Here is a 27,882-nt window from a genome sequence, read left to right as displayed (position 1 = left end):
TTTTGGGTTTGTTATTGTAGGTCTTTTCCTTCTCTTGTGATTCTTGCCTAGAGAAGATCCTTTAGCATTTGTTGTAAAGCTGGTTTGGTGGTGCTGAACTCTCTCAGCTTTTGCTTGTCTGTAAAGGTTTTAATTTCTCCATCAAATCAGAATGAGATCCTTGCTGGGTAGAGTAATCTTGGTTGTAGGTTTTTCTTCTTCATCACTTTTTTTTTTTTTTTTTTTTTGCGGGGCTCTCACTGTTGTGGCCTCTCCCGTTGCGGAGCACAGGCTCTGGACGCGCAGGCTCAGCGGCCATGGCTCACGGGCCCAGCCGCTCCGCGGCATGTAGGATCTTCCCAGACCGGGGCACGAACCTGTGTCCCCTGCATCGGCAGGCGGACTCTCAACCACTGCGCCACCAGGGAAGCCCTCCTTCATCACTTTAAATGTGTCCTGCCAGTCCCTTCTGGCTTGCAGAGTTTTTGCTGAAAGATCAGGTGTTAACCTTATGGGGATTCCCTTGTGTGTTATTTGTTGTTCTTCCCTTGCTGCTTTTAATATGTTTTCTTTGTATTTAATTTTTGACAGTTTGATTAATATGTGTCTTGGCATGTTTCTCCTTGCATTTATCCTGTATGGGACTCTCTGTGCTTCTTGGACTTGATTAACCATTTCCTTTCCCATATAAGGGAAGTTTTCAACTATAATCTCTTCAAATATTTTCTCAGTCCCTTTCTTTTTCTCTTCTTCTTCTGGAACCCCTGTAATTCGAATGTTGGTGTGTTTAATGTTGTCCCAGAGGTCTCTGAGACTGTCCTCAGTTCTTTTCATTCTTTTTTCTTTCTTCTGCTTCGCAGTAGTTATTTCCACTATTTTATCTTCCAGGTCACTTATTCGTTCTTCTGCCTCAATTATTCTGCTGTTGATCTCTTCTAGAGTATTTTAAATTTCATTTATTGTGTTTTCATCGTTGCTTGTTTCCTATTTAGTTCTTCTAGTTCCTTGTTAAATGTTTCTTGCATTTTGTCTTTTCTATTTCCAAGGTTTTGGATCATCTTTACTATCATTATTCTGAATTGTTTTTCAGGTAGACTGCCTATTTCCTCTTCATTTGTTAGGTCTGGTGGGTTTTTATCTTGCTCCTTCATCTGCTGTGTGTTTTTCTGTCTTCTCATTCTGCTTATCTTACTGTGTTTGGGGTCTCCTTTTTGCAGGCTCCAGGTTCGTAGTTCCCGTTGTTTTTGGTGTCTGTCTGCAGTGGCTAAAGTTGATTCAGTGGTTTGTGTAAGCTTCCTGGTGGAGGGGACTAGTACTTGTGTTCTGGTGGATGAGGCTGGGTCTTGTCTTTCTGGTGGGCAGGTCCACATCTGGTGGTGTGTTTTGGGTTGCCTGTGACCTTATTATGATTTTAGGCAGCCTGTCTGCTTATGGATGGGGTTGTGTTCCTGTCTTGCTAGTTGTTTGGCGTAGGGTGTCCAGCACTGTAGCTTGCTGGTCAGTGAGTGAAGCTGGGTGCTGGTGTTGAGATGGAGATCTCTGGGAGATTTTCACCGTTTGATATTACATGGAGCTGGGAGGTCTCTTTTTGGACCAGTGTCCTGAAGTTGGCCCTCCCACCTCAGAGGCACAGCACTGAGTCCTGGCTGCAGCACCAAGAGCCTTTCATCCACACGGCCAGCCCGCTGTTCGCACGACTGTCGTAGCTTCAGCCGCCGGGGCCACTCCAGAGCCGGCATCCTCAGTGAGGCCACCCTCCCCTCGGGCTCCAGGGCAGTTCTGTGACGGCGGAGGGAAGAGACCCCGAGCCGGTATTTGTAGAATTTTTGATGATGGCCATTCTGACCGGTGCGAGGTGATACCTCAATGCCTTTTTTTTGTTTGTTTTGTTTTTTTATTTTGGCTGAGTTGGGTGTTTGTTGTTGCACGCAGGCTTTCTGTAGTTGTGGCACATGGGGGTTACTCTTTGTTGCTGTGTGCGGGCTTATCATTGTAGTGGCTTCTCCTGTTGCGGAGCACAGGCTCTAGGCGTGCAGGCTTTGGTGGTTCCAGCACGCAGGCTCGGTAGTTGCGGCACGTGGGCCCTAGAGTGCATGGGCTTCATTAGTTGTGGCCTACAGGCTCAGTAGTTGTGTGCACAGCCTTAGTTGCTCCGTGGCATGTGGGATCTTCCCAGACCAGGGATCAAACCCATGTCCCCTGCATTGGCAGGTGGATTCTTAAGCAGTGCGCTACCACGGAAGTCCCTCAATGTAGTTTTGGTTTGCATTTTTCTTATAATTAGTGATGTTGGACATCTTTGCATGTGCCTTTTGCCTATGTGTATGTCTTTTTTTTTTTTTCTTTCCTGGTACGCGGGCCTCTCAGTGTTGTGGCCTCCCCCGTTGCGGAGTACAGGCTCTGGACATGCAGGCGCAGCGGCCATAGCTCACGGGCCCAGCCGCTCCGCGGCATGTGGGATCTTCCCGGACCGGGGTATGAACCCGTGTCCCCTGCATCGGCAGGCGCACTGTCAACCACTGCGCCACCAGGGAAGCCCTGTCTTTTTTTTTTTTTTTTAAGTTTTTTTTGTCTTTCCTCACAGTCTTTTTTCCTTTATTTAAAGTATTTATTTTGTATTGGAGTATAATTGATTTACAGTGTTGTGCTAATTTCAGGTGTACGGCAACATGATTCTGTTATATATATATACATGTACCTATTCTTTTTCAGTATCTTTTCCCATATAGGTCATTACAAAATATTAAGTAGAATTTCCTCTGCTCTATAGTAGGTCCTTGTTGATTAACTATTGTACATATAGTAGTGTGTATAAATTTTCCCAAACTCCTAATTTATCCCTCCCCTTACCTTTCCCCTTTGGTATCATAAGTTTTCTAAATCTGTGAGTCTGTTTCTATTTTGTGAAATAGTTCATTTGTATCATTTTTAAGATTCCAGATATACATGATATATATAGTATTACTGTTTCTCTGTCTGACTTACTTCACTTAGGGTGATCATCTCTAGGTCCATCCATGTTACTGTAAATGGCATTGTTTTGTTCTTTTTATGGCTGAGTAGTATTCCACTGTATACATATAGCACACTGTCTTTATACATTCATCTGTTGATGGACATTTAGGTTGCTTCCATAGCTTGACTATTGTGAATAGTGCTGCAGTGAACATTGGGGTGCATGTATCTTTTCGAATTATGGTTATCTCTGGATATATGCTCTGTAGTGGAATTGCTGGATCATATGGTACTTCTCTTTTTTGTTTTTTAAGGAACTTCCGTACTATTCTCCATGGTGGCTGTACAGATTTACTGTCCCTCCAGTAGTGTAGGAGGGTTCCTTTTTCTCCACACCTGCTCTAGCATTTATTATTTGTAGACTTTTTGATGATGGCCATCCTGACTGTGAGGTGATACTTCATTGTAGTGGTGATTTGCATTTCTCTAATTTGCATTTCTCTAATAATTAGCGATGTTGAGCATCTTTCATGTGCGTTTTGGCCACCTGTATGTCTTCATTGTGGGTTTTTTTTTTGTTTTTTTTTTTTTTTTGCGGTATGCGAGCCTCTCACTGTTGTGGCCTCTCCCATTGTGGAGCACAGGCTCCGGATGCGCAGGCTCAGCGGCCATGGCTCACGGGCTTAGCCGCTCTGTGGCACGTGGCATCTCCAGTCCGGGGTATGAACCCGTGTCTCCTGCATCGGCAGGCAGACTCTCAACCACTGTGCCACCAGGGAAGCCCCATTGTGTTTTTTTTAATTTGAGCTTTTTTCTCCTTTGTCACAGTTTTTTTTACTTTTAAAAAAATTTTATTTTATATTGGAGTACAATTGATTTATTACCATGTTGTGTTAGTTTCAGGTGTACAGCAAAGTGATTCAGTTATACATATACATATATCTATTCTTTCTCAGATTATTTTCCCATTTAGGTCATTACAGAATATTCAGTAAAGTTCCCTGTGCTATACAGTATGTCTTTCTTGTTTGCCTGTTTTATACATAGTAGTGTGTATATGTTAATTCCGAATTCCCAATGTGTCCCTCCCTCATCTATCCCCTTTGGTATCATAAATTTTGTTCTACATCTGTGAGTCTGTTTCTGTTTTGTAAGTCACTTCATTTGTATCATTTTTTAGATTCCACATATAAGTGATATCGTATTTGTCTTTCTGTGCCTTACTTCATTTAGGATTATAATCTCTAGGTCTTTACATGTTGCTGCAAATGACATTATTTCACTCTATTATGGCTGAGTAATATTCCATTTGTGTGTGTGTGTGCGCATGCACATGTATACACACACACACACACACCCCACATCTTCTTTATTCATTCATCCGTTGATGGACAATTAGGTTTCTTCCATCTCTTGGGTATTGTAAATAGAGCTGCTGTGAACATTATGGTGCATGTATGTATCTTTTTAAATTAGAGTTTTTGTCTTTTCTAGATATCCGCCCAGGAATGGGATTGCTGGGTCGTATGGTAGCTCTATTTTTAGTTTTTTAAGGGACCTCCATACTGTTCTCCATAGTGGTGGTACAAATTTACATTCCCACCAATAGTGTAGGAGGGTTCCTTTTTCTCCATACCCGCTAGCATTTGTTATTTATAGACTTTTTGATGGTGGCCATTCTGACTGGTGTGAGGTGATAGCTCATTGTACTTTTGATTTGCATTTCACTAATAATTAGTCATGTTCAGCCTCTTTTCATGTGTCTTTTGGCCATCCTTATGTCTTTTTTTTTTTTGAGGTTTTTGTGTCTTTTGTCACCGTTTTTTGTTTCCTTTATTTAAAATTTTTATTTTGTACTGGAGTATAGTTGATTTACAATGTTGTGTTGGTTTCAGGTGTACAGCAGAGTGATTCAGTTATACATGTATCTATTCTTTTTCAGATTATTTTCCCATTTAGGTTATTACAGATTATTTTCCCATTTAGGTTATTACAGATTATTGGGTAGATTTCCCTACCCAATAATCTGCTATACCCTGGGTCCTTGTTGATTATCTGGTTTATATATAATAATGTGTATACGTTAATCCCAACCTCCTAATTTATTTCTCCCCCCACCTTTCCCCTTTGGTAACCATAAGGTTTTTGTTTTTGTTTTTGATCCCAGCAGGGTACTCCTCTCTGTTCACTAGAGCTATATGCTGTAGGGGTGCCCCCTGTGGGGGTTGCACAGCTCCTTCTGTTTTGTCAGGTAACTGCTATGGGTAGTCTTGTAGGCGTGGCTGGTCACTGGTCTGGTTGTTTGCTGGCCCTGCCTTGTATAGAGGCTGCTGGCCGCTGCTTGCCTGGGCTGGGTCACGAGGTGGCCGGCTGCACAACCCAGCGGCGGGGGTGCACTGAGCCTAGTGCTGGCCTACTGGCAGGCACAGCCAGGTCCTAGGGTCTGGCTGCAGCGTTCAGGGGTCCCAGATCTGGTGTCAAACCACTCGTGATTGGGGCCAGTTCCTGACCCAGATGGCTGTGGGGTCCAGGGTGTCCCAAAGTTTGTGTTCACCTGCTGGTGGGCTGGGCTGGGGTCCAGCTGGTCCCAGGGCTAGTGCTGGCCTGCTGGTGGTGGGCCTGGTGTGCAGTTTTATTGGGGCTGGTGTCTGCCCGCTTTTGGGTGAGGCTGGTCCGTAGGCTAGAGCAGGCTCCCTGGTGTGCAGTACTGGCGATTATAAGGTTGATGCCTGCCCACTGGTGGGTGGGGCTGGGTCCCAGGGTCTCTGGGGGTCCTGGATCTAGTCCCTGTGCACTGGAGTGTGGTGCAGAGTCCTCGGCCCTCTGGTGGAAAGGGCTGTGTCCAGGGGTGGCTGTGGGCTCAAGGGGTCTTAGAGCAGCCTCTCTGCCAGTGGGTGGGGCTGTGTGGCCACCTGGCTAGTTGACTGGCCTGAGGTTTCCCAGTGCTGTTGCCTACAGGCTGATAGGCGAGGTCGGGGCTGGGTCCTGAGGCTCATAAGCTAGATGGAGGATTCCAAAGTAGCACTTGCCAGCACCAGTGTCCACATGGTGGAACAAGCTCCCAGAATGGCTGCCACCAGTATCTATGTCCCCAGGAATGTTGCCTCCTGCCTCTCTGGGAGACTCACCAAGATCAGCGGGTGGGTCTGACCCAGGCTCCTTTCCAGTGACTGTTTCTGTCCTAGGTCCCAGAGTGTATGTGTTTTTGGTCCTTTAAGAGTGGGGTCTCCATTTCCTACAGCCCTCTGGGACTCTTGAAAGTAAGCCCTGCTGGCGCTCAAAGCCAAGTGTTTTAGGGTTTCAGCTTCCTGGTGCAGCACCCTCGGGCTGGGGAACCTGATGTGGGGCTTTGACCCCTTGCTCCTTGGGGAAGACGTCTGCAATTGTAATTTTCCTCGCATTTGTGGGTTTGGGTCTTGACAGTACTGTGACTCCACCCGTCCTACCCATCTTGTGGTTTCTTCTTTCTGTCTTTAGTTGTAGAAGATCTCTTCTGGTAGGTTCCGGTCCTTTTCACTGATAGGTGTTCTCTAAATAGTTGTCATTCTGGTGAGAAGAAATGAGCTCACGGTCTTCCTACTCCAATATCTTGGCCAATTTACTTTCCTTAGACTTTTTGATACTTGTGATTATAAAATTATTACATGGTCATCATAAAATAAAAATAAGAATAATTCTAAAAATTCAGTCACAGTTTAGAAAATAAAGATTATCTGTAATTCCATCAATTGGATATTATGTAAACTATGACTTTTGACAAAAATTAATAATATCACGTAGTTCTTACACAATTTACTTAACCAACCCCATTAGTGATAAGTTGTTTCTAATTCTTCACTGTGGCAAACAGTACCTTGACTGGATGATACATGCTTCTTTGCACACCTAATGATGTCTTTGTGAAAATTTCCCAGGACTGGACCACATTTAGACTTTGATTAAATGTTGCCAAATTGATCTCTAGCAGTGTGAGAAGGTCCCCGAGCACTGGGTATTATCATTTTTCACATTTTTACTGTAGTATCTGTTCAAATAGATTCCTGTTGAATTCAAGCTAGATTAGATTAGTTCAGCATTTTATAAATTCATGAATTTTATTTAAAGCCAGCATATGAAGTTAATAAACACGTATGGTTAGATTTCTTAGATAAATAATTAAATACTAAGTTTAATGTGTATTATACAAAGGCAATATTTCAAATTCCTTCTTCAGTGAAGTCAATCCTGCTGGTGGTACTTTCTTGTGAAAATGCTGAACATGCTGAGAAATAGTGAAGATCTCTACAAGAATTGAGTAGCTATAGTAATTACTATATTTTCTGTAATTGATTCTTATGACCTGGACCTCTAAGCAGAGACAATTACAATGAAAGAAATCACTACCAGTGGAAAATACATTAACTATATTACACGTCTAGTTTAAAAGTAGGAAATAAACCACAGGTAATGCAGGGCAGAAATAAGAAAAAATGTCACCAGGCAGTTCTGTCAGCAGTATAGGAACTGAGTTTGTGGAACTGATTACTTAATGACCGAAGATGAGACAGTGAAATAAATCAATGCAAGAGCAAAGAATAAAGGGGAAGGGTAGCAGTTAACATCAGGTAACCCTAAATTTTTTTTATATCCATGAAGCAAGGAAAAGGACCCTGTGAAACTATAATTACCAAATGCTATGTTTTAAGACACCAAAAAAATATATACAGCTTATAGACACTCAAATATTAAAATAAATTTGCCTTCTAGTAGCTCAAAATATCATAATTGAAGTTAATTTCTCATTCCTTATGTAAGATAATACACCAAATTCAGAAAACGAGGGATTTGCAGTTATGCATTGTTTATATTCAGTAAAAATCTTTTAGATTTTAATATTCATTTTTAAAAAGTGCATAGCAGGTACACCAGAAGAGTCTCAAAAAATTTCAAAACTCAGTATATTTTCCTTATCTTCAGCAAATTAATCTATTAAAAATGAATCAGGGACTTCCCTGGTGGTGCAGTGGTTGTGAATCTGCCTGCCAATGCAGGGTACACGGGTTCGAGCCCTGGTCCGGGAAGATCCCACATGCCGCGGAGCAACTAAGCCCGCGCGCCACAACTACTGAGCCTGTGCTCTAGAGCCCGCGAGCCACAACTACTGAGCCCATGTGCCATAGCTACTGAAGCCCGTGCCCTAGAGCCCAAGCTCTGCAGCAAGAGAAGCCACTGCCATGAAGAAGCCTGCGCACCACAACAAAGACCCAACGTAGCCATAAATAAATAAATAAATGTAAAAATGAAGCAAGTTTTTTTTTTTTTTTTTTTTTTTTTTTTTGCGGTACGCGGGCCTCTCACTGTTGGGGCGTCTCCCGTTGCGGAGCCCAGGCTCTGGCCGCGCAGGCTCAGCGGCCATGGCTCACGGGCCCAGCCGCTCCGGGGCATGTGGGATCTTCCCGGACCGGGGCACAAACCCGTGTCCCCTGCATTGGCAGGCGGACTCTCAAGCACTGCGCCACCAGGGAAGCCCTGAATTGAATTTTCAAATTCTCTTTTGGCAGGATAAAAACACCAAATACCTATTTAAAATTAATTTTGAAAATGTAGTCTCAAAGCAAAACACTGCCCTTGAGTTTCCTCCATAATACTGAGTTCTCTACAAACATATCCATTATACTTCAATAAATTGGTTTTAAAAATTATATACACTTTAGTTTTTATGAGAACCTTCTATACTTTATTAGAAAAGTTATTTCCAGTCGAATATGTTAAGAAGAAAGATAACTCAAATATTCTAGAAATGTAAAATTTCAATTTTTTCCCCATTGCTTACATATTGGTCTATTGGGCTTACAAACAGCAACACTCTTGGGCTGATACTGTTAAGAACTTTGCTTAAAATTTGAGGACAGAAAAATAAAAATTTCACAAGTCAAAAATGAATCGTGAATAGATTATACGCTGATGCACACTGTAAGATAGATTCTCCTTAACTAAATTAAAGGCAATAGTTAATGCAAAGTAAAAATGGAATGCAGGCAACTTGAAAATCAGTTTAACGTATATTAAAAATTAAAATAGCACTCTATTTAAAAGTACTGTCATATGCGTTCCTTAAAAAGCTGTGTGTATGTCTAGACTTCAAAAGCGAAAAGTCAGAACGAGCACTGCACAGTGAAGATGCAGAAAGTTTTACCAGAGATATTTTTGTTTACTAACAGAGACATATAAGCAACTTTCTATTCCTCAGTTAACTGTTCTCCTCAGCCCCCAGCACCCCGCAAATCAACTCTAGTCCCAGCTAAGCACAGCAAGTATCTGATGGAGAACACTGATTATCATCTGGTAAAGTCATTTCAGAAAGCCTCAAATCCATAGCTTCCAATACAGGACGTTTCCATATGGAATCTTAGCACTGGAATCTAGAGTTTTGCCTAGTCTGAACTTGCATTTTATGGTTCTTTACATTTTTAATAGCTTTGTAAGTACTTCTACATAATAAATTACCTTTCTTATTGATGAGATCAGAAGTTTTTGAGCTGAAGTTTTCCCACAGACAACCACCTTTGTATGGTTTCCCCCTGCGTGTTTGGAGTGTGTGAGATAAGAGAACTAGAGACAGCACACGCGTCCTTGTGGGTATGACACCTGTAAGGGTTTCCTTCGGTAAGCCTGCGACTGTGAGAGGTCAGCGTGCTGGGACGGGCAAATCTTTGTCCACTCCTGTCTTAGACATAGGACTTCTCTCCGCTATCTGTCCATGTTGTTAATCTTGAAATTGTGGAAGTTGTAAGTGGTCAGTGACATGCATCACACTTAAAGGGTTTTTTCTCACCACAGTGAATGCGACTGCGGATGAGTACCTGGCATTTTTGAGCAAAAGCCTCTATCACATAATTCATTTATATGGCTTTCTTACATGAGTTTTCAGCTGGTTATACTGGGTGAACACATTTCCACACGTGTGGCAGAGGTAGAGTTTGACTCCCTTGTATGTATACTCACGTGCCTTCTCAAGCTGCTGGCTTGTGAAACCACTTTTCCATACACGTTACACATCAGCTTGCCCTTGGAAGACCTCTGATCCAGCTCTTTCTTGGAGCCTTCCAGCTCGTAAGGATTCTTGACACTGGCTGTATTAAATACAGTGTGTTTTCTCTCAGAGTATAGTTGCACTGTGATTTTTCACATTTTCGTTTCACTGTTAAGAGTTTGCACAGAGACATCTAGTAATGGAAATGTATTTCATCAACTCAAGTTCTGAATTATTTCTTTGTGCAACTTGTTCTGTTACAAGTGTGGACAATTTACTTGCATCTAGAACTGTTTCAACAGATGCATTCTCTAAACGTCATTGAGGTATCATACTCTTTTATTCTGCCCTGTTTTCTGGGAGTGGAAAGCTTTGAGTTTGAGATAACATCTTTGCTAAAGCCTCTTGTTGAGGATTTGCCTGAACTAAATCTGGCTGGTTTTTTTTTTGTTTGTTTGTTTTTTGCGGTACGCGGGCCTCTCACTGTTGTGGCCTCTCCCGTTGCGGAGCACAGGCTCCGGACGCGCAGGCTAAGCGGCCATGGCTCACGGGCCCAGCCGCTCCGGGGCACGTGGGATCCTCCCGGACCGGGGCATGAACCCGTGTCCCCTGCATCGGCAGGCGGACTCTCAACCACTGCGCCACCAGGGCAGCCCCTGACTTTGATTTTAATTCCAGTTTTTAATCAAGAGCTTTAGAAGTTTTTTTTTCTTCTTCCCCTTTTAGGTGGCTTGATTTGATTCAGTAATTTTTAAAGATTTAGTGTCTTGCAATTAGAAAAATGTGGCCTGTAGAATTGTTTTAAAAATTCAGGTTTTCTGGGTATATTTTTTTTTTTGGTTAATGTTTGGTGGACATTTGAAAAAACATTTAGTTCACATGAGATACAAAATTTTATTATATGGAGATTTAACTGCCATTTATAATATTTCCTATTTTGTCTGTTTTGCATGTCAAAATTAGACAGGTGTGTTCAAGTTTTACACACAAAATTTAGGAGAATTCTGATGTCACCTTTGTTTATTGTTTATCTTGATAGGTAATCTTCTTAAACCCTCTCATCCCCATGTTTCTTTTTTCTATATTTCTTGCTTCTTCCCTATCTGCTGTGTTCGTTCCTTGTGGTATGCCTTATTGCATCTCCTGGATCTAGAATTCACATTTCTTATGTGTTAGCTCTTCATCTCTATCCCTTTCCTCTGAATTCTAGAATAGTTTCTCTATTGACTCAGTTTTGTGAAATCTCACTACCTATATTTTTAGTTTACAATTCCATAAAAGTTACTTTTCATTTGAAAGCAACCATCCCTGATCTGATTAATCCTTTTTGAGAGATATGACATAGCTGTAAATTTTTGTTTGGAATTAAAATTAGAAATCAAAGTTTGCTCTTCTTCTCTGATTCTGTAGAATGAAGTCCTTTTTTCAGGAGGCTAAACGTTTCCATATGTTCGCTGATTTTTAAGGAAATTTTTAAAAGGTTATGTGGGTCACGCTGCTTTAATCTTTTAATCCTTAACGAAAAAGCAAGCATAAAGCTTTTCTACTCTTTTCTGTAGCTTCTTCTCGGTTCGAAAATTACTTGATTACAGAGTATAGGAAAGACAGGGAGGTTGAACGTTTTGCTAAGCATTTGTTTCTAGCCAGTCAATAAGCAAACACCAGTGGCTGCTGCTTTTAGGTATTTACACCAGGGTTGAAAATTGCTCCCTGGAATCTTGAGCTAGGCTAAGGAAGTTTTTCCTCCATGCTCGTATGGCAGCTTGAAGTTACTGGGTGCATCATGCTCCTTATCAATGTGGCCAAACCAGTTGTATTAAGTACCTCTCTTATTTAGTCATGTGTGGTGCAAGTGAGACAGAGGGCAGTTGCCGCAGTCTCCCTGCTTTCTGACCATCACAGATCTTTCTATTTGCCTGCTGCTCAGAATTTGGGGGTCTTCATGGCCTCCGTTGGGGAGCCCAATAGACTTGAGTTACAGGTTAACTTTCACTGGCAGCTAAAACTGTGGGTTCTTGATATTGGTTGCTACCGCCCTCAGTACACACACGCCCCCCATCTGCATCCTGTCATTTCCTTCTCCCTGAGAGCACCCTTTTTCCCTGTTCTCCAGCCCTTAAAAATGCTTTCATTAGTTATTTCAGTAGAATTTGGGAAGAGAAACTCAAATTCTAATCTTGAAATAGCAGTACCCCTGCCAGCTGTGACCATTTCATTCGTTGTGAAAGTGTAGGAAAGTGTAGAGGGAATGCAAGCTATTTCAATACACTAATCCAATTTTCTCCTCCCCCAACCCCAAATGCCTTTCAAATAAAGACCTTTTTTTTGAATCATGTACACCCAAAGCAGACTATTTTTAGTGACTTAAAAGAAGTCATAATTGGGGGATGGGATTTAGAAATGGCTATGTTAGTGGTTCTTGATCAAGGGAATAGAACTACCTCAAAACAGATTCAGTCCCCAAGAGAATAAATGCATAAACAAGTCAAAAGGAAGCGAAGTAATATAATATATAGTAAGTAGCATTTTGCTCCCGAATCGCAATGCAAAACCGAAGGAAGCTAGGCTGCATCACCTGATTTTCCTGCATACTCTTTTTCTTACCGCTGGAACGTCATGAGAGGCTGGTGAAAAGCACACCCACGGGGCTTCCCTGGTGGCACAGTGGTTGTTAGTCCGCCTGCCGATGTGGGGCACGCCGGTTCGTGCCCCGGTCCGGGAGCATCCCACATGCCGCGGAGCGGCTGGGCCCGTGAGCCATGGCCACTGAGCCTGCGCGTCCGGAGTCTGTGCTCCGCAACGGGAGAGGCCCGCGTACCGAAAAAAAAAAAAAAAAAAAAGACTTAAAAAAAAAAGCACACCCACCACTTTTCCAAAGGGCAGGACAAGTGAGATGATTTGACAGCTCTAAGAGTATGGAAGTGGCGAACCAAAAATCTCACCCACACATTATATACCCTATTAAAACCTTTGAAACCTCCGTCACGAAACACCACCTGGATAGTGTCCTAGAAAAAGGCCTGTAGGCCAAAGTCAAGTCAGGAAGTCTCTGGAGGAATTGGGGTAGGAGACAAACCACACCCAGCACACTTCCGTGTGGGAAACTGAGCGGTCAGTACCTGAAGAGAAATCATTATATGGGTAGTGGGATTACAGACAGATGATGCAGTTCTCTCAGATGCCTAATTAACAAAATGAGCAGCACAAGGAATCACTATTGTGGTAACCAGATTTGAAGTAATCTTCTACTTCAAAAACAGATTGTTTAAAAGGGACAACACAGGATGTGAGAAGTGATGAGAAGGGAAAGAAGACAATAAAAAAATACTTCACATACTATTTTTAGTTATCTTTGATGTTCTTTCTATGTGTTACTTTACACTAAGATGTGGTGGAGGGTAACCAAGTACCTGATGAGGTAAAGTTTCCTTGTAACCTCTGAGAGGGAAGGAGGGAAAGTATATATGCAGGTTAAAGATGTAAGAAACATAACAATCAATGTCAAGTATTCTACTTAGACCCTAATTTAGACATGCTTATAAAAAAAACCTGTGAGACCAGTTGGGAAACTTAACACTGGATATTTGATATTATCTTATAAGGTGTGATAGATGGTGCTTTTTAATAAACTTGAAGTTTATTTACAGATGAGTTGCTAGGATGTCTGGGGATTTGTTTCAAAATAATGGTGGGGGTGGTGGATGAGAATATAGATGAAATAAGTCTGCTTATATCTGGATAATTTTGGAAGCTGGGTAATGAGTGGGGGATTACAGGATTCTTCTGTACTTCTGTATGTTTGCAAATTTTCTTATATTTAAATAATGTAGTGGGAGTGATTTTGACTTTAAATATGCCTAATCACTGAAAATACTATCTACCATAATTCATCTGCAGTATTTTCTGTGCACAAGTTGGGAAGGGTGACTACAGACCCTAGCAAGAGGAAGGTGATTATATCCCTTTGAAAACCTAACTACAGATGACATAAAGATATAAGAAAATCACTCATTCTTTGGTAAGTGATATATATTAAAGTGGAATGAAAAATGTAAATTTTTAACATATCCCACTTTTTTAAACATCTTTATTGGAGTATAATTGCTTTACAATGGTGTGTCAGTTTCTGCTGTATAACAAAGTGAATCAGCTACATGTATACATATATCCCCATATCTCCTCCCTGTTGCGTCTCCCTCCCACCCTCCCTATCCCACCCCTCTAGGTGGTCACAAAGCACGGAGCTGATCTCCCTGTGCTATGCGGCTGCTTCCCACTAGCTATTTTACATTTGGTAGTGTATATATCCCACTTTTATATAAAATTTGCTTATTTATACTTTTACACAAGTTTTAAGTTAGAGTAATGTACTAATACTTAATAACCCACATCTAACGTTACTACATGTTCTAACAGAAGAACAGAAAAGATTAGATTTCTAAGACAGCATATTTCAGTCCAGAAATATATGAGTATTGGAACTAGGACTGGTTTGATATTGTAAATCATTTCTAATTACACAGAAAGGATGCAGAATGTAGTGTTTGCTTTTAGTTTATTAATTTATTTCTCAGGGATCTGACTTTCCGAATATGTTCTGTTTGGAGGTACGATGCATGCATAGCCTTTAAAAATGCCTTTGTACAATTTCGCCTCAAAATAATTAAATTCACAACATACACAGAAATCTAAGACATGGTATTTACAAGATTTAATAAATTCTTGCTGTTTTAGGGAAGAAATTGAGCAAATCTTTTACAGTGGGGAAACATGGACAACTGGGTGTCATTATAAACAAGAGATCAGAGTTGTTCAGCGTCAAAGCCACGTTTCATGGCTTTAGAAATTAAAATTGAGTCGTCATTCTATTAATCTCTGAATGCTCAAGCCATGCAGAATCTACCTGTATTAAATATTTATTTGGGGATGCAAATAACAGAAAAAAATACGCACGTCTGGTGAATGAAATCAGCATCAGAATTACCTTTTACAATAAGAAAATACTGTTAATAATTCTTTCAAAAAGATACAGTAGTGGTGCAACAGACAGTGCCAAATTTATTTTGATTTTAAAGTAACATTACATTTGTCATTTTTCTCTACGGATATACAGACACACACTGTAATGACTCGTTCAAAGTCTGAACAGTGATTACAATATTAAAATATAAATCAATTTAAACTATAAGGGGACATCTTCACATTCCAGGGTACATCACTGATATTTTCAAAGGACAGTTTTTCTATGCCTTATATTCTTGCTCTTTGTTTATACTGTCAAAAACATTACAATTACCTTTTAAAATACTATATAAAATCGAGTTGCCACAGAAAGTTGGAATATGAACCCCCTAGATAACTGGGACAAAGCAATGTCAAAACTGAAGGAAACATTGATCTCTTTTATAATAAGTACTAAAATTGAGACCAGCTCCTTATTATTAAACTGCTCATCACACTCCCATTTTTTCAGGGAAATAAACAAATTAGCAACACTTTCCCCACCATCATTAATCTGCTCTAAAACTACCTTTTCTACCACGCACTTCTTTTGTTTATTTTAAATTGCGCGCCTCTGTACTCCCTCAAACAAGGTCATTATTGGAAACATTTTACAATGTTTAGAAAGTTTCTGACTCCTCTTTTACCACTTTAAAGAACTACCTCAAAATGTAAGGGGCAATGTACTTCAACAAAATGACAAAGGTGCTTTCTACAAACCCAGTTTACAAAACAGTGAAATAATGTAAAATGTACAGTCAGCTCTCTGTGTTCCCAGATACATCAAACTGGTTGTATTTTAAGAAAAAACCTTTTTTTTTTTTTTTTTTTACTAGATACAAGAAGTGCACCAACTGATCCTAAAAGCATAGGCACCTCAGCAGCCAGATCCTTTTGAAAAGGCATCTTGAAAGTTGACTGAATTCTTGTTCAAACTTGTCAGGCAAGAAGTAGTCTATATATGGGACACAGTTAAATATATCAAATTTATCAGTGTCAAATAATTTTGCTTATTTTAAAAACTGAATACAGCCTATGTTGGCGTATGAAACTTGTGCACAACCAGAAATGAACATATACAAAACTTCCTTAAAAATCAATCTCTGATGTCTCAAACCCCACCCTCTACACCTATCAAATAGACTGAGTGCTCATTTTTCCTGGCAGGTGAAAACAATGATTTACTAGATCTATCACCAAAGGACTGGAACCATGCATCTACTGTATGATGATAACAGTTCAGTAATCTGGATGTATGTTCATGCAATAGTTTTAAAGTCATCTACATGGTTTTAATAAAGCATCAAACGGTTTGCATACATGCTACTTTCATTCTCAACTGACAACTGCCAAGTTAATTGCTGCCACTTCAGCATTATCACTAAGAATACTGGGTAAACCTTTAGCTAGAACATCAAGCAATATATGTATTTTTCCCCTAAATTGTTACTTAATACCAAGTGGGGTTGACCATCACTAAAGAGATGTGAAACCATACAAAGGCAAAAGCATGGGCATATTACAGGACAGTAGGACTGATAGACTTACTGGAGACTGACAGACACCAGTGTTACTACAAAAGCCTTTAGAGAGTGAATGCTGTTTTCAGGTCAATGCTTTTAAGCCCATCTGCTTTCTCACCTTTATTTTCACAGTTTTACCACAGTTGTTATATGAGAGATGTTTTATCAGGATAATTACATAGCCACGCTGACTTTGTGAGACAAGTAGATATTCTTCAGGACATTTTCCACATATGAAAAAATGTTTTCAAAGCTGCAGGTACAGTGTGAAATTGTGACTTTGATGATAAGCTATGATAAGTTATTATGCCTTTGGTTTCATTATGCTATTAAGTGCAGCTTGTTTTTCCAGGTCTGCCAGAGATTACTGCTAAATTAGCATACAGTGACAGCGTGAAGCGTGAAGCTCGTGTGTGTGTCTGTGTGTGTGTGAGTGATAGAGAGAGGGGGAGAGAGGAGAGAAGGGGGACGGCTGGTATGGGAGAGTATATAGATACTCCTCAGGTTATAACCTGAGGTAAAATCCTTTAGGATTAGGAAACCTACCAATTTCATTGCTGTTTATATTTACCCAAATAGGGGGAAGATTCCAAAGTCCAATTCTGAGCTTGGAAGAAAAGTCAACAATGGTAAAGGCCTTAATTCAGTGTCCTATTAATAATTTTCTAGTGGTGCACTTTAGTAAGTCAAATGGTTTTGTATGTCTTCAGTTATTTATACCCTAAAGTTCTAGTTTCATAAATAAAGAGTGCTTTAGTATCACCTGAACTGTCTGAACAAACTCAGTATCATCTCTGAATTACAGTATTGTTACATTTTAAAAGTTCTTAGTTTCAAAGTCTGTTGTATTCACCTTTCTCTCAGTCGTTATTTCTTGACTAGCCTTCTCTTCCTCCCCAAATAACGCAGCGTGCAACTTTATGATATTGGCCAACTATAATGTTCCTCACACTATTTTGTTAACATATGTGCAAATATATCTTTATTGAACAACTAATATTAATTTTTTTCAGCTAAATTAGGATTATGGCACAAAGTATTATCTGTGCTGTAAACATCATGGACTATCACAAATTGGAAGGAGGGGGAAAAAGGCTCTAGGGACTGCAAACATTTCTTATAGAACCACAGCTGAGCTCAAGATTCCAAGTGGATTTTGGAATGGATTTACATTCAGCACACGTTCACTGTGCTATTGGTGAAGCGCAGTTTTACGAGAAGGTCATTCATAAAATCATAATTTGTAAGGACTTGGTTATTTTAAAAACCAGTGGCGCCTAATAAAAGCATGCAGTAACTTAAAAAATATATCTATTATGCGGCATAATTAGGTCTTAGTTACCAGTGTTGGTATAGCTTGATGAATCACTGTACAAGCAAAAGGGATCTTATTGCCTCTGATTGTACTTTTGAACAAAGGGCACGATATGCCTAATTCCTGACTGCTACAAATCACATTTTAAAACATTTTGTTTGTGTGTTTGAAATTACCCCTGAAAAAAGCAGCAATTACAAATACCCTTGTTATTTTGCCCCCCCCCCCCCCCCGAAAAACATGCTCTGGTTGCTTCTCCCTGTCCTTCTCTTCAGTAGGAAGCAACAGGAAGAAGCCCGGGGAGCCTGGGTTTTCCAGAGAGCTTGTGACCAGGTAAGTCTGCTCTGGCAATTCACAGTTTGTCTGCATAAACTGTAACATGTCACATCATGAATCAAAGTTCTAGTTTATAAAATAAGGGTAACTTATTTTATAAGTAACTTTAACAGCAGTAACTTTAACAATTGGGGTTGCACAGAAGAGCTCTTGACTTCTCTGTGTACATTCTTTCAGGAGTGAATCCTTTCCCCATTTCAAGTATCCCTTTCTATCTGTAACTCTGCAATGAGTTAAGAAAGGGGGAAAAAAACCCTCCCCATTTTTCCTTTATTGAGCACAAGCAGCTGCATTGTCACCCCCCCCCATGTTATATGAAATGAAAAGGCTGGGCAGATGAACAGATTCCCCAGGTTTCCTTTTTTTCTAATGGGCGCTCAAAGCTTCACTCTCAACCTAGTGCAGACTCTTGGGAATTCAAGTGTACCGTGGCATCTCACACTGCTCACAGCGATTTAGTGCGGGGTGGTTCAGAAAGGTGCAGCTATCACAATTCCATGGAGCCCCTTCATAGTCTTCATCTCGGGGTTGTGTCCGAGGACTCTGTTTGGAGCTACTTGGATGCTCTGAGAGAAGTTAGGAATAAAAGAGAGAAAACAGAGTGAATTTTTTTCTAAGTATCATCGAAACGGAAATTCAAAATTACCCCCCAAAAGCAAGGAAAGTGGTATTGTGAAATGAGAAAGCCAAGTAGTATACATAGCTACTAGAAATGCAGAACTAAATAGTAAGTTTATGATATATTTTCTACTTTGTTCTCAACAATTTACTTTTTTTCCTACAAGCAGACAGAAGTCCAGCACAGACTACCTTCCAAGTTAATTAATTCTCTCTCGATAGTGCATAGTTATGCTATATTCCAGCCAAGTGAAAACAATGAGAAATGTTATATAGCATGTTAAATTAGTTCTGAAGTTTTCCCTCACAACTTCAGCCCGCCCATGACTCCCACCCCCCCGGTAGTACTAGTCATACTATATCAAACATTGATTAAATGTGTGCCTTCTTCCATGAGACTTTCAGCTCCACAATATGCATGTTTTTAATCATAATGACTTATAAGTGGTGTGACAGCTCATAAAAAACATTCTATCATAGGGTGGATGGGTATGTCGCTCCTTTGATAAATTCAAAATAGCTGTCCCTGTTTTACAAAATCAGGTTTTTCCAGGACCAGAGGTGTAGCTCCAGGAACAATCCAATCCAAAGCCCACAATCCTTTACCATTCCCAAATCCCAAAAACCTCCCCTATCTACCTTAAGAGGCTTGTAGTAGTGGGGGGTGGGGTGGATCTGGCCTTAAGGAACAAAGTCCACCTAGGAGAAGCTTGCATTTCTCCTCCTATGCCTTTGAGATGCCAAAGGTCTAGCTGGTCTACCCCAGGAATGCTTATCTAGGCCATTTTCAAAATGCAAAATTCAAAGGTAACTAACTAACTAACTCTCATCAACAAGAAAAAAGGAAAGGGGGGCTAGGTAACAACATGGAACTTGGCTTGTCAAGGACAAATACAGATCTTAAGTGTCTTTTCTATAAATATTAGGAAAAAAGGTTTAACCATCTAAAGAGGTGACCTTGATTTGTTCAATCTTAAAGAAACCCAATTTGGATCCAAACTCTTTTGTAAGTGGTGGGTTTCATATTATCGTACCTGGTTCATGGCTGACATTTTGGCATGGGAAGTACTGGGTCTCTGTTTGCATGTTTGTTTGGATGTATGTATAGATGTGTTGATTTTGGTAACACCACATACCTACAGTCTATAAAAGAGCTCTATTTAATTGGCTTCAACGAAATTAAGCGCTTATATAAATACTCAGAAAACAAACCAAATGAATTTCAGGACCATGATCTAGGATTAATTTTAATGAATGAAAACAAGTTTAAGTTTGTTGGTTTAATGAATACAGACCATAGAGTCAATTTGACTAGAAGTCAAATAAGATGTTACTATTCCTGTTACAAAATTTGTCAGCAAGAAAGTAAGTTGATATGATGAAACGTTAAAGGTAAATGAGATGAGAGTTTTTAGGTGAACTCTTGAGGAATAATGTTTTAGGACTGCCTACACAGAACAGTTTCTCCAGATTTTTGGTAACTTTTGAAACTGCTAAATTAAGCAATGGGAATCCACTGAATAAGATACTAGAACATTAACTGCTAAACAAGTCTGTCTGCGTTCACTGGACATGTCTTGGGACCCACTAAAGAAAGAAAGTAGGTTATAGGATATGTGCATAGTCTGTCATACCAGCATTTCCTGATTGGCAAACAGTTCATAATTACTGCCTAGATTTTGCTAGAAACCAAGGCTTTAAGGTTAAGAATTCTAATTAAGGAAAAACATCTTTGTATGAAAGGAAAAAGAAGGGGCATAAGGAATGAAAATGTGTTTTGTTAAGAGAACAGAAAGTAATTTGGCATAAAGCTGCTTATTTCTAAACGGGAAAGAAAATAAGGGAGAAATTAATACGAATATAGAAAGTTGTAGAAGGTTTGTGAGAAAGGAATTCTATGGGTGGTCAGGTCAGGACTAAGATTAAATTTGAGCGTGTAGCTGATTCGCTTTGTTACGAAGCAGAAACTAACACACCGTCTCGCTTTGTTACGAAGCAGAAACTAACACACCGTCGTAAAGCAGTTATGCTCCAATAAAGATGTTAAACAAAACAAAATAAAAAGTACACTAAGAGGAAATCTTAACAGAAAAAATGTAATTGAGTACATAGACTTTAATGTTAAAGGGAAAGTGGTGCAAAACCTGAACTTGTTATCTCTCTGTTAAGAGTACAAAGTTTTCTTATATTAATCTGCTTTTGATAAGATATTGTAAAGTCCAGAACTTTCAAGTTGAAGTTGTTTTTTATTTATTTACTTGGCCTTGTTTTCTAGATAATATTATTTTTAGAGGACTCTGTCCCATATGGTGGCCACTAGAAATGCAGCCACTCTGAATTGAGGTGTGCTCTAAGTGTAAAAGGAAGATTTAGTATGAAAGAATGTAAAATAAAATACCTCACTAATTTTATATTGATTTCATAGTGAAACGTCATTTCCCTTTTCTCTTTTACTTTGGCTGATATAAAATTTTAAATTACGTACGTGGCTTCAACTGTTATTTCTATTGGACAGCACAGCCTTAGAAACTCAGTAGAGAGTAATTTCTTAAGGGAAAAAAAAAGGTTGGCCTTTACTTACGAGAACTCTACATGGGTTAACACGTGTGTTTGGACATTTTGCACAAACTCCAGACACACAAGTACAAACCATCTGCAGCTGCTGCCTGGGTGTCGTGGATGTCCTCCTGTACTCTGGAGGTCACGCTGATTCTTCGGGCTTTCCTCTCAACTGTGCAGGTGTCTGATGAGTCTGCATGGGAAGAAGCAAAGCCAGGAAGAAGGGATCAAGCTGTGCATTAGAAGAGCGGACAGGCTCACAAGGACCTTTCACAGAACACACACAGTTGAGTACTTACTCTATTACCTCATGCTACCTTTAGTTCTCCCATGAAGGTAAGTGCCATATTTAATACTGCTCTTACAACCTATCCAGAGCAGTGGATAAGGTGGTATCCACTTTTTCCATCCTCTCTAATTACTTGGAATAAATGACTTATTTCACCAGTTTCCCACTTTCTAGTGAGTTAGGGGTGCAAACTCAGTATAATTAAATGTCAATATGAACACAAAATTTGGGAGATGATACTTTAGCAATTCCCTGATGAAGCAGTAGTTACTAGAAAATTATGGGTTTAAAGTACACCACCCATATAAGGCTAACCCAAGAACACATTGCATTAATGGTAACAGTAAACCATAATAGCAGTACTTGAAAAATCAGAACCTAATACTATATACAGATAATACATACTCCCCAATCTTTCATAAATTCCAGTTGCCTGTGTGTGCAAAAGCCTAGCAGACACTTCACGACATGGACTGCGGGCACACCAATTACCAATTTCTTGCGAGAATACCGTTTCTATTAACGTATAGGCAGTTAGTAAGTAGCGTTTTGTATTAAGTAAAAACAAAAAATGGCAGATATGATTTACCCTTAAGAACCGAAGAAAGATCTTACATTTTGTAATCAGTTCGGAGCCCATAAGCAGCCCTCTAGTACAACCTACCTTTGGAAATCAGTGCTCCACAATCTTAAACACTGTTATCAGAGTAAAACAAAAGCAGAGTGAACATCTTAGGCTCCAGAGTAGACTAAGGTAAAGTTCTACTTCTTAGATCTGTTTCTGTTAACCCCTTTTATAGCATCACATACCTCCTTCTCACTGACTCTTACAACAACCCTGTACAGAAGCACTGCTCTGGATCTGAACAAGGTCAGGTGGCCAAGACAACCAGGACCAGCGCTCAAGTTAAGTTGTACCACACCAAGGTCAGTGAGTTACCGGTGTCAAGGTTGGGGGCGGGGGGACGACGACGACTTTCTGAATCAGCTGAGGCAGCTTATCACACACACACACTTGCGTTGCTTAACTACAAAGTCTGGTCCAAAAAGATTTCTCAGTCTCCCTTTCTGTCTTTCCTTCTTTCTCTCACTCTAATTATCACACTTATATTATTCAGAGAAACATCTATATTCCACTTGGATATTCTAGGTCTTCTGCATTTCCATATGAATTTTAATTAATTTCTACCAAAAAAAAGAAAAAAACAGTAAATCTGGTATTGCATCAATCTGAAAAGAATAGCTACCTTAATAAAACTGATTTAATAACAGACATGGTTTATTTAGGTCTTCTTTAATTTCCTTTGGCAGTGTTTTATAATATTCAATGTACATATCTGGTGAAACTTATTAGTAAGTGTCATTTTTTGGATCCTGACCTTATATCCCAAAACCTTGTTAAATTCACTTATTAGTTCTAATAGTTGTTTTTTGGTATCCTGAGATTTTCTTTGCAAATAATCATGTCATCTGCTGAATTTTATCAGATGGTTTTCAGTATCTAATGAAATGATAATATGCTTTTTCTCCTTTACTTTCTTAATATTGCATTCCTGAGGCTAAACCCAATTTGGTCATGATGTATTATCTATCTATCATGTCTGTCTATCAGGTTTTAGAATCAGGGTCCTGCTGGCTACATAAAGAAAATCAGAAGCATTCCTTCCTCTTATTTTCTCAGAGTTTGTATGATTGGCATTATCTCTTCCTTAAATATTTGATAGACTTCGCCCACTGGTGCAACCATCTGGGTCTAAAGTTTTCCTTCTGGGAAAACTTTTGATAATGGATTCCATTTCTTCTTTAATTACATATATAACTAGTTATATGTCCCTTTTCGTTGATAATGGATTCCATTTCTTTAATTACATATATAACTAGTTATATGTCCCTTTTCGTCTTCTCCTCAGTATTTTTCAAGATGTGTCCATTTCATCTACAGTGTCGAGTTTATTGGCATAAAGATGTTCACTGCATTCCCTTATTTTAACAGGTAGCCTCATCTTTCATTGCTGATTTTGGTCATCTGTTCTTCTTCGAGATCAGTCAACCTGAGAGTTTACTGACTTTGTTTATCCTTCAAAGTTTTGGCTTTTTTTGGCTTTGATGCCTTTCTCTGTTGTTACTATTTTCTGTCTCATTGTATTTTCTTTCTTTTCACTTCCTTTGTTCTGTATTCTTAGGGTAGAATTTAATGTCATTGACATTAGATCTCCTTGTCTTGTCTTATATGAGCACTGAAGGCTATAAATTTCCTTCTAAGCCCTACTTTAACTGTTGTAAAGAATTTGGCCCCAGCTCCTGGAAGATAACCTCTAAAATCCTGAAATTTCTCAAGAGACAGGAGTGTCCTTGTCAATTATGGTGGGCCCTTCAGACCATAGAGTTTATGCTAATAAGGTGGCTCGCTTAAACAGGGTGATTCCTCCCACAGCCCTTGAATCAATTAACTGGATTACCACTAGGGAATGCTTCCTTAGTAGATACAAATCTGGTACTTGGTAGTCATGCACTACGATTCTCTTCTTTGTACCATTTTTAGACAGCAGTAGGCTATTTTAAATGCAGAGCAGTCAAAACATCCACAGTATTGGCTTGGCCAAACAATTCATTCGGGTTTTTCTGTAACATCTTACAGAAAAGCCTGAACGAACTGTTTGGCCAACCCAATAGTATTAAACAATATAGTATTAAACAATAAAAAGAACATGTACTGCATTGCCACCTATAAATGAAATCCTTAAAACACTCTGTACTGTACCGAGTGTTGAACACAAAGCTGTTTAGGTTAGGTAACATTATTTTGTGTAGAATTAAAATTCTCTGATTAATCAGTTTGATGTGATTTTAAAATGTTACCCCTGTAGGTAACTTTTGTAAGTAAGTAAGGCCTTCTCCAATATTGTATGTCCTCACGATCAACCTACCTTGAGTTCTTTAAACCAAAGAGGATTAAGATATGAAATGCATACTTGACCACAGGCTTGAGAATTATAAGAATGGAGGAGAAGAAAAAGATTAATTTTTTAAGATACTGACTGCAATGCTAGTTATACATTTGGTACATAAAACTCAACTCAAAAGAAAAGATTTAATAAATACCACACAGAAATGATTTAATAACTATGCAAAAGTGATCCCTCAAATCTTGGTCATGTAGGATTTTCCTTTGTCCTAGTCCCAATCTATGTGTTATGCCCGCCTGTTGAGTACACAAGGGATTCTTCTGTGGCCTGGCCTGTCAATTAAATAATCGTAGATCTACTGCAGATCAAACTTCCCATTCTAAAATAAAACCTTTAAAATTCCCATTACACTGTAAGAATTATCTTTTAGGACTACAGTTTCCATTTATTTTGGGGGAAGGGAGACAACAGAGCAGAGTAGAAGAACTTGAGCTCACCTGCTCTCACCAAGCCACCAAAATCACAACAAACTGCTGAACAACAATCAACAAAAAACACTGGAACCTACCGAAAAAGATATTCTACATCCAAAGGCAAAGAAGAAGCCACAAAGCAATGGTAGGAGGGGCACTTTCCCCATATAATCAAATCCCATACCCACCAGGTGGGAGACCCACAAACTGAAAATTAATTATATGGCAGAGGTTCTCCCAAAGGATGAGGGAATGTAAATTGGTATAGCCACTGTGGAAATTTCTCAAAAAACTAAAAATAGAGCTACCATACAATCCAGCAATCCCACTCCTGGGCATAATATATCTGGAGAAAACCATACTTCAAAAAGATACATGTACCCCAATGTTCACTGCAGCACTATTTGCAATAGCCAGGACATGGAAGCAACCTCAATGTCCATCGACAGAGGAATTGGATAAAGAAGATGTGGCACCTATATACAATGGAATATTACTCAGCTATTAAAAAGAATGAAACAATGCCATTTGCAGCAACATGGATGGACCCAGAGATGATCATACTAAGCAAAGTCAGTCTGAGAAAGACAAATATCATACGACATCACTTATATGTGGATTCTCAAAAAAGGGTACAAGTTCACTTATCTACAAAATAGAAAGAGAGTTATAGATAGACATAGAAAACAAACTTGGGGGTAAGGGGGGGGGAGGGATAAATTGAGAGATTGACATAGACAGACACACTACTGTATATAAAATAGATAACTAATAAGGACCTACTATATATACAGCACAGGGAACTCTACTCAATATTCTGTAATGGCCTATATGGCACCGAATCTAAAAACGAGTGGATATATGTATGTATAACTGATTCACTTTGCTATACACTTGAAACTAACACAACATTGTAAATCAACCATACTCCAATAAAAGTTAACAAAAACAAAACTCATGGGGATCAGAAACCAAAAATCTACAACAGATACACAAAAGAGAGAGAAAAAGCAATCAGAACACAACACTAAAGACAGTCATCAAATCACAAGAGAACAAAAGAGGAAGAGAAAAGACGTGCAAAAACAAATCCAAAACAAACAATTAGGAATGGCAACAAGCACATACATATCGATAATTACCTTAAACGTAAAAGGACTGAATGCTCCAACCAGGAGACACAGACTGGCTGAACGGAAACAAAAACAAGACCCCTGTATATGCTGTCTCCAAGAGACCCGATTCAGATCTAGGAACACAGACTGAAAGTGACAGGATGGGAAAAGGTATTCCATGCAAATGGAAGTCAAAAGAGAGCCGGAGTAGCAATTCTCATATCAGACACAAGAGACAAAGAAGGACACTACATAATGGTCAAGGGACCAATCCAAGAAGAAGATATCACAATTGTAAATATCTATGCACCCAACATAGGAGCACCTCGATAAGGCAAATGCTAACACAGCCTTCAAAGGAGAAATTAACAGTTAACAAATTCATAGTGGCAGACTTCAGCACCCCACGTACATCAATGGACAGATCATCCACACAGAAAATCAATGAGAAAACACAGGCCTTAAGATGACACATCAGACCAGATGCACTTAATTGGTATTTATAGAGCATTCCATCCAAAAGCAGCAGAATACACATTCTTCTCAAGTGCACATGGAACATTCTCCAGGCATGCTGAGCACAAACTGAGCCTCAGTAAATTTAAGAAAATTGAAATGATATCAGCACCTTTTCAAACCACAACACTATGAGATTAGAAATCAACTACAGGAAAAAAAGTGCAAAAAACAAACACGTGGAGGCTAAACAACATGGTACTAACCAACCAATGGATCACTGAAGAAATCACAAAATGCCTACGGACAAATGAAAAAAAAAGCACAACGATCTAAAACATATGGACACAGTAAAAGCAGTTCTAAGAGGGAAGTTTATAGCAATACCATCTTACCTCAGGAAACAAGAAAAATCTCAAACAACCTAACCTTACACCTAAAGTAACTTGGAAGAGAACAAACAAAACCTAAAATCAGTAGAGAAAGAAATGAGACAAAGAAAAAATAGAGAAGATCAATGAAACTGAAAGCCGGTTCTTGGAAAAGGTAAGCAAAATTGATAAACCTTTAGCCAGACTCATCAAGATAAATAAAACTAGAAATGAAAAAGGAGAAGTTACAACAGACACCGCAGAAATACAAAGCATCCTAAGAGACTACTTACAAGCAACTCTATGCCAAAAAAATGGACATCCTAGAAGAAATGGACAAATTCTTAGCAAGGTACAATCTCCTAAGACTGAAGAAATAGAAAATATGAAGAGACCGATCACAAGCACTGAAATTGAAAGTGTGATTAAAAATCTTCCAACAAAAAAAAAAAAAAAAAAAAAAATCTTCCAACAAACAAAAGCCCAGGACCAGAGGGATTCACAGGCGAATTCTATCAAACATTTAGAGCAGAGCTAACACCCATCCTTCTCAAACTCTTGCAAAATATAGCAGAGGGAGGAACACTCCCAAACTCAATCCACAAGGCCACCATCACCCTGGTTGCAAAACCAGAGAAAGATGTCATAAAGAAAGAAAACTGCAGGCCAATATCACTGATGAACATAGATGCAAAAATCCTCAACAAAATACTAGCAAACAGAATCCAAAAATCCTCAACAAAATAATAGCAAACAGAATCCAACAGCATATTAAAAGGATCATACACCGTGATCAACTGGGATTTATCCTAGGGATGCAAGCATTCTTCAATATCTACAAATCAATCGGTGTGATACATACATTAACATACGGAAGAATAAAAGCCACGTGATCATCGCAATAGATGCGAAAAAAGCTTTTGACAAAATTCAACACCCATGTATGATAAAAACTCTCCAGAAAGTAGGCATAG

At 39.3% G+C, this 27,882-nt stretch overlaps 1 protein-coding gene and 1 pseudogene across 4 annotated transcripts in view; both read right to left on the bottom strand.

Moving 5' to 3' along the window:
- Positions 1-8,264: 8,264 nt before the first annotated feature.
- Positions 8,265-15,853, bottom strand: LOC111168409 (uncharacterized; annotated as a pseudogene).
- Positions 14,982-27,882, bottom strand: part of TAB3 (TGF-beta activated kinase 1 (MAP3K7) binding protein 3) — a 109,018-nt gene continuing 96,117 nt past the window's right edge. For 2 of the 4 annotated variants that reach the window (XM_089904648.1, XM_089904647.1), the window contains 3 exons: positions 21,390-21,491; positions 18,549-18,687; positions 14,982-15,902 (listed from right to left, as the gene is read on the bottom strand). In XM_089904648.1, coding sequence (XP_089760774.1) covers positions 15,887-15,902; positions 18,549-18,687; positions 21,390-21,491 — 257 coding nt within the window. In that variant the 3' untranslated portion in view covers positions 14,982-15,886. Of the gene's footprint in view, positions 18,688-21,389; positions 21,492-27,882 lie in introns of all 4 variants that reach the window. The other 2 variants (XM_022562101.3, XM_089904650.1) reach the window with 1 other exon arrangement.

The sequence above is a fragment of the Delphinapterus leucas genome, chromosome X (genome assembly GCF_059928025.1).
Source record: "Delphinapterus leucas isolate spDelLeu-1000000601 "Yukka" chromosome X, BTC_Dleu_Yukka2, whole genome shotgun sequence".
In the NCBI taxonomy this organism is placed as follows: Eukaryota; Metazoa; Chordata; class Mammalia; order Artiodactyla; family Monodontidae; genus Delphinapterus; species Delphinapterus leucas.
The sequence above is the reverse complement of the archived record's forward strand: the minus strand, read 5'-3'. Positions and strand labels throughout refer to the sequence as shown.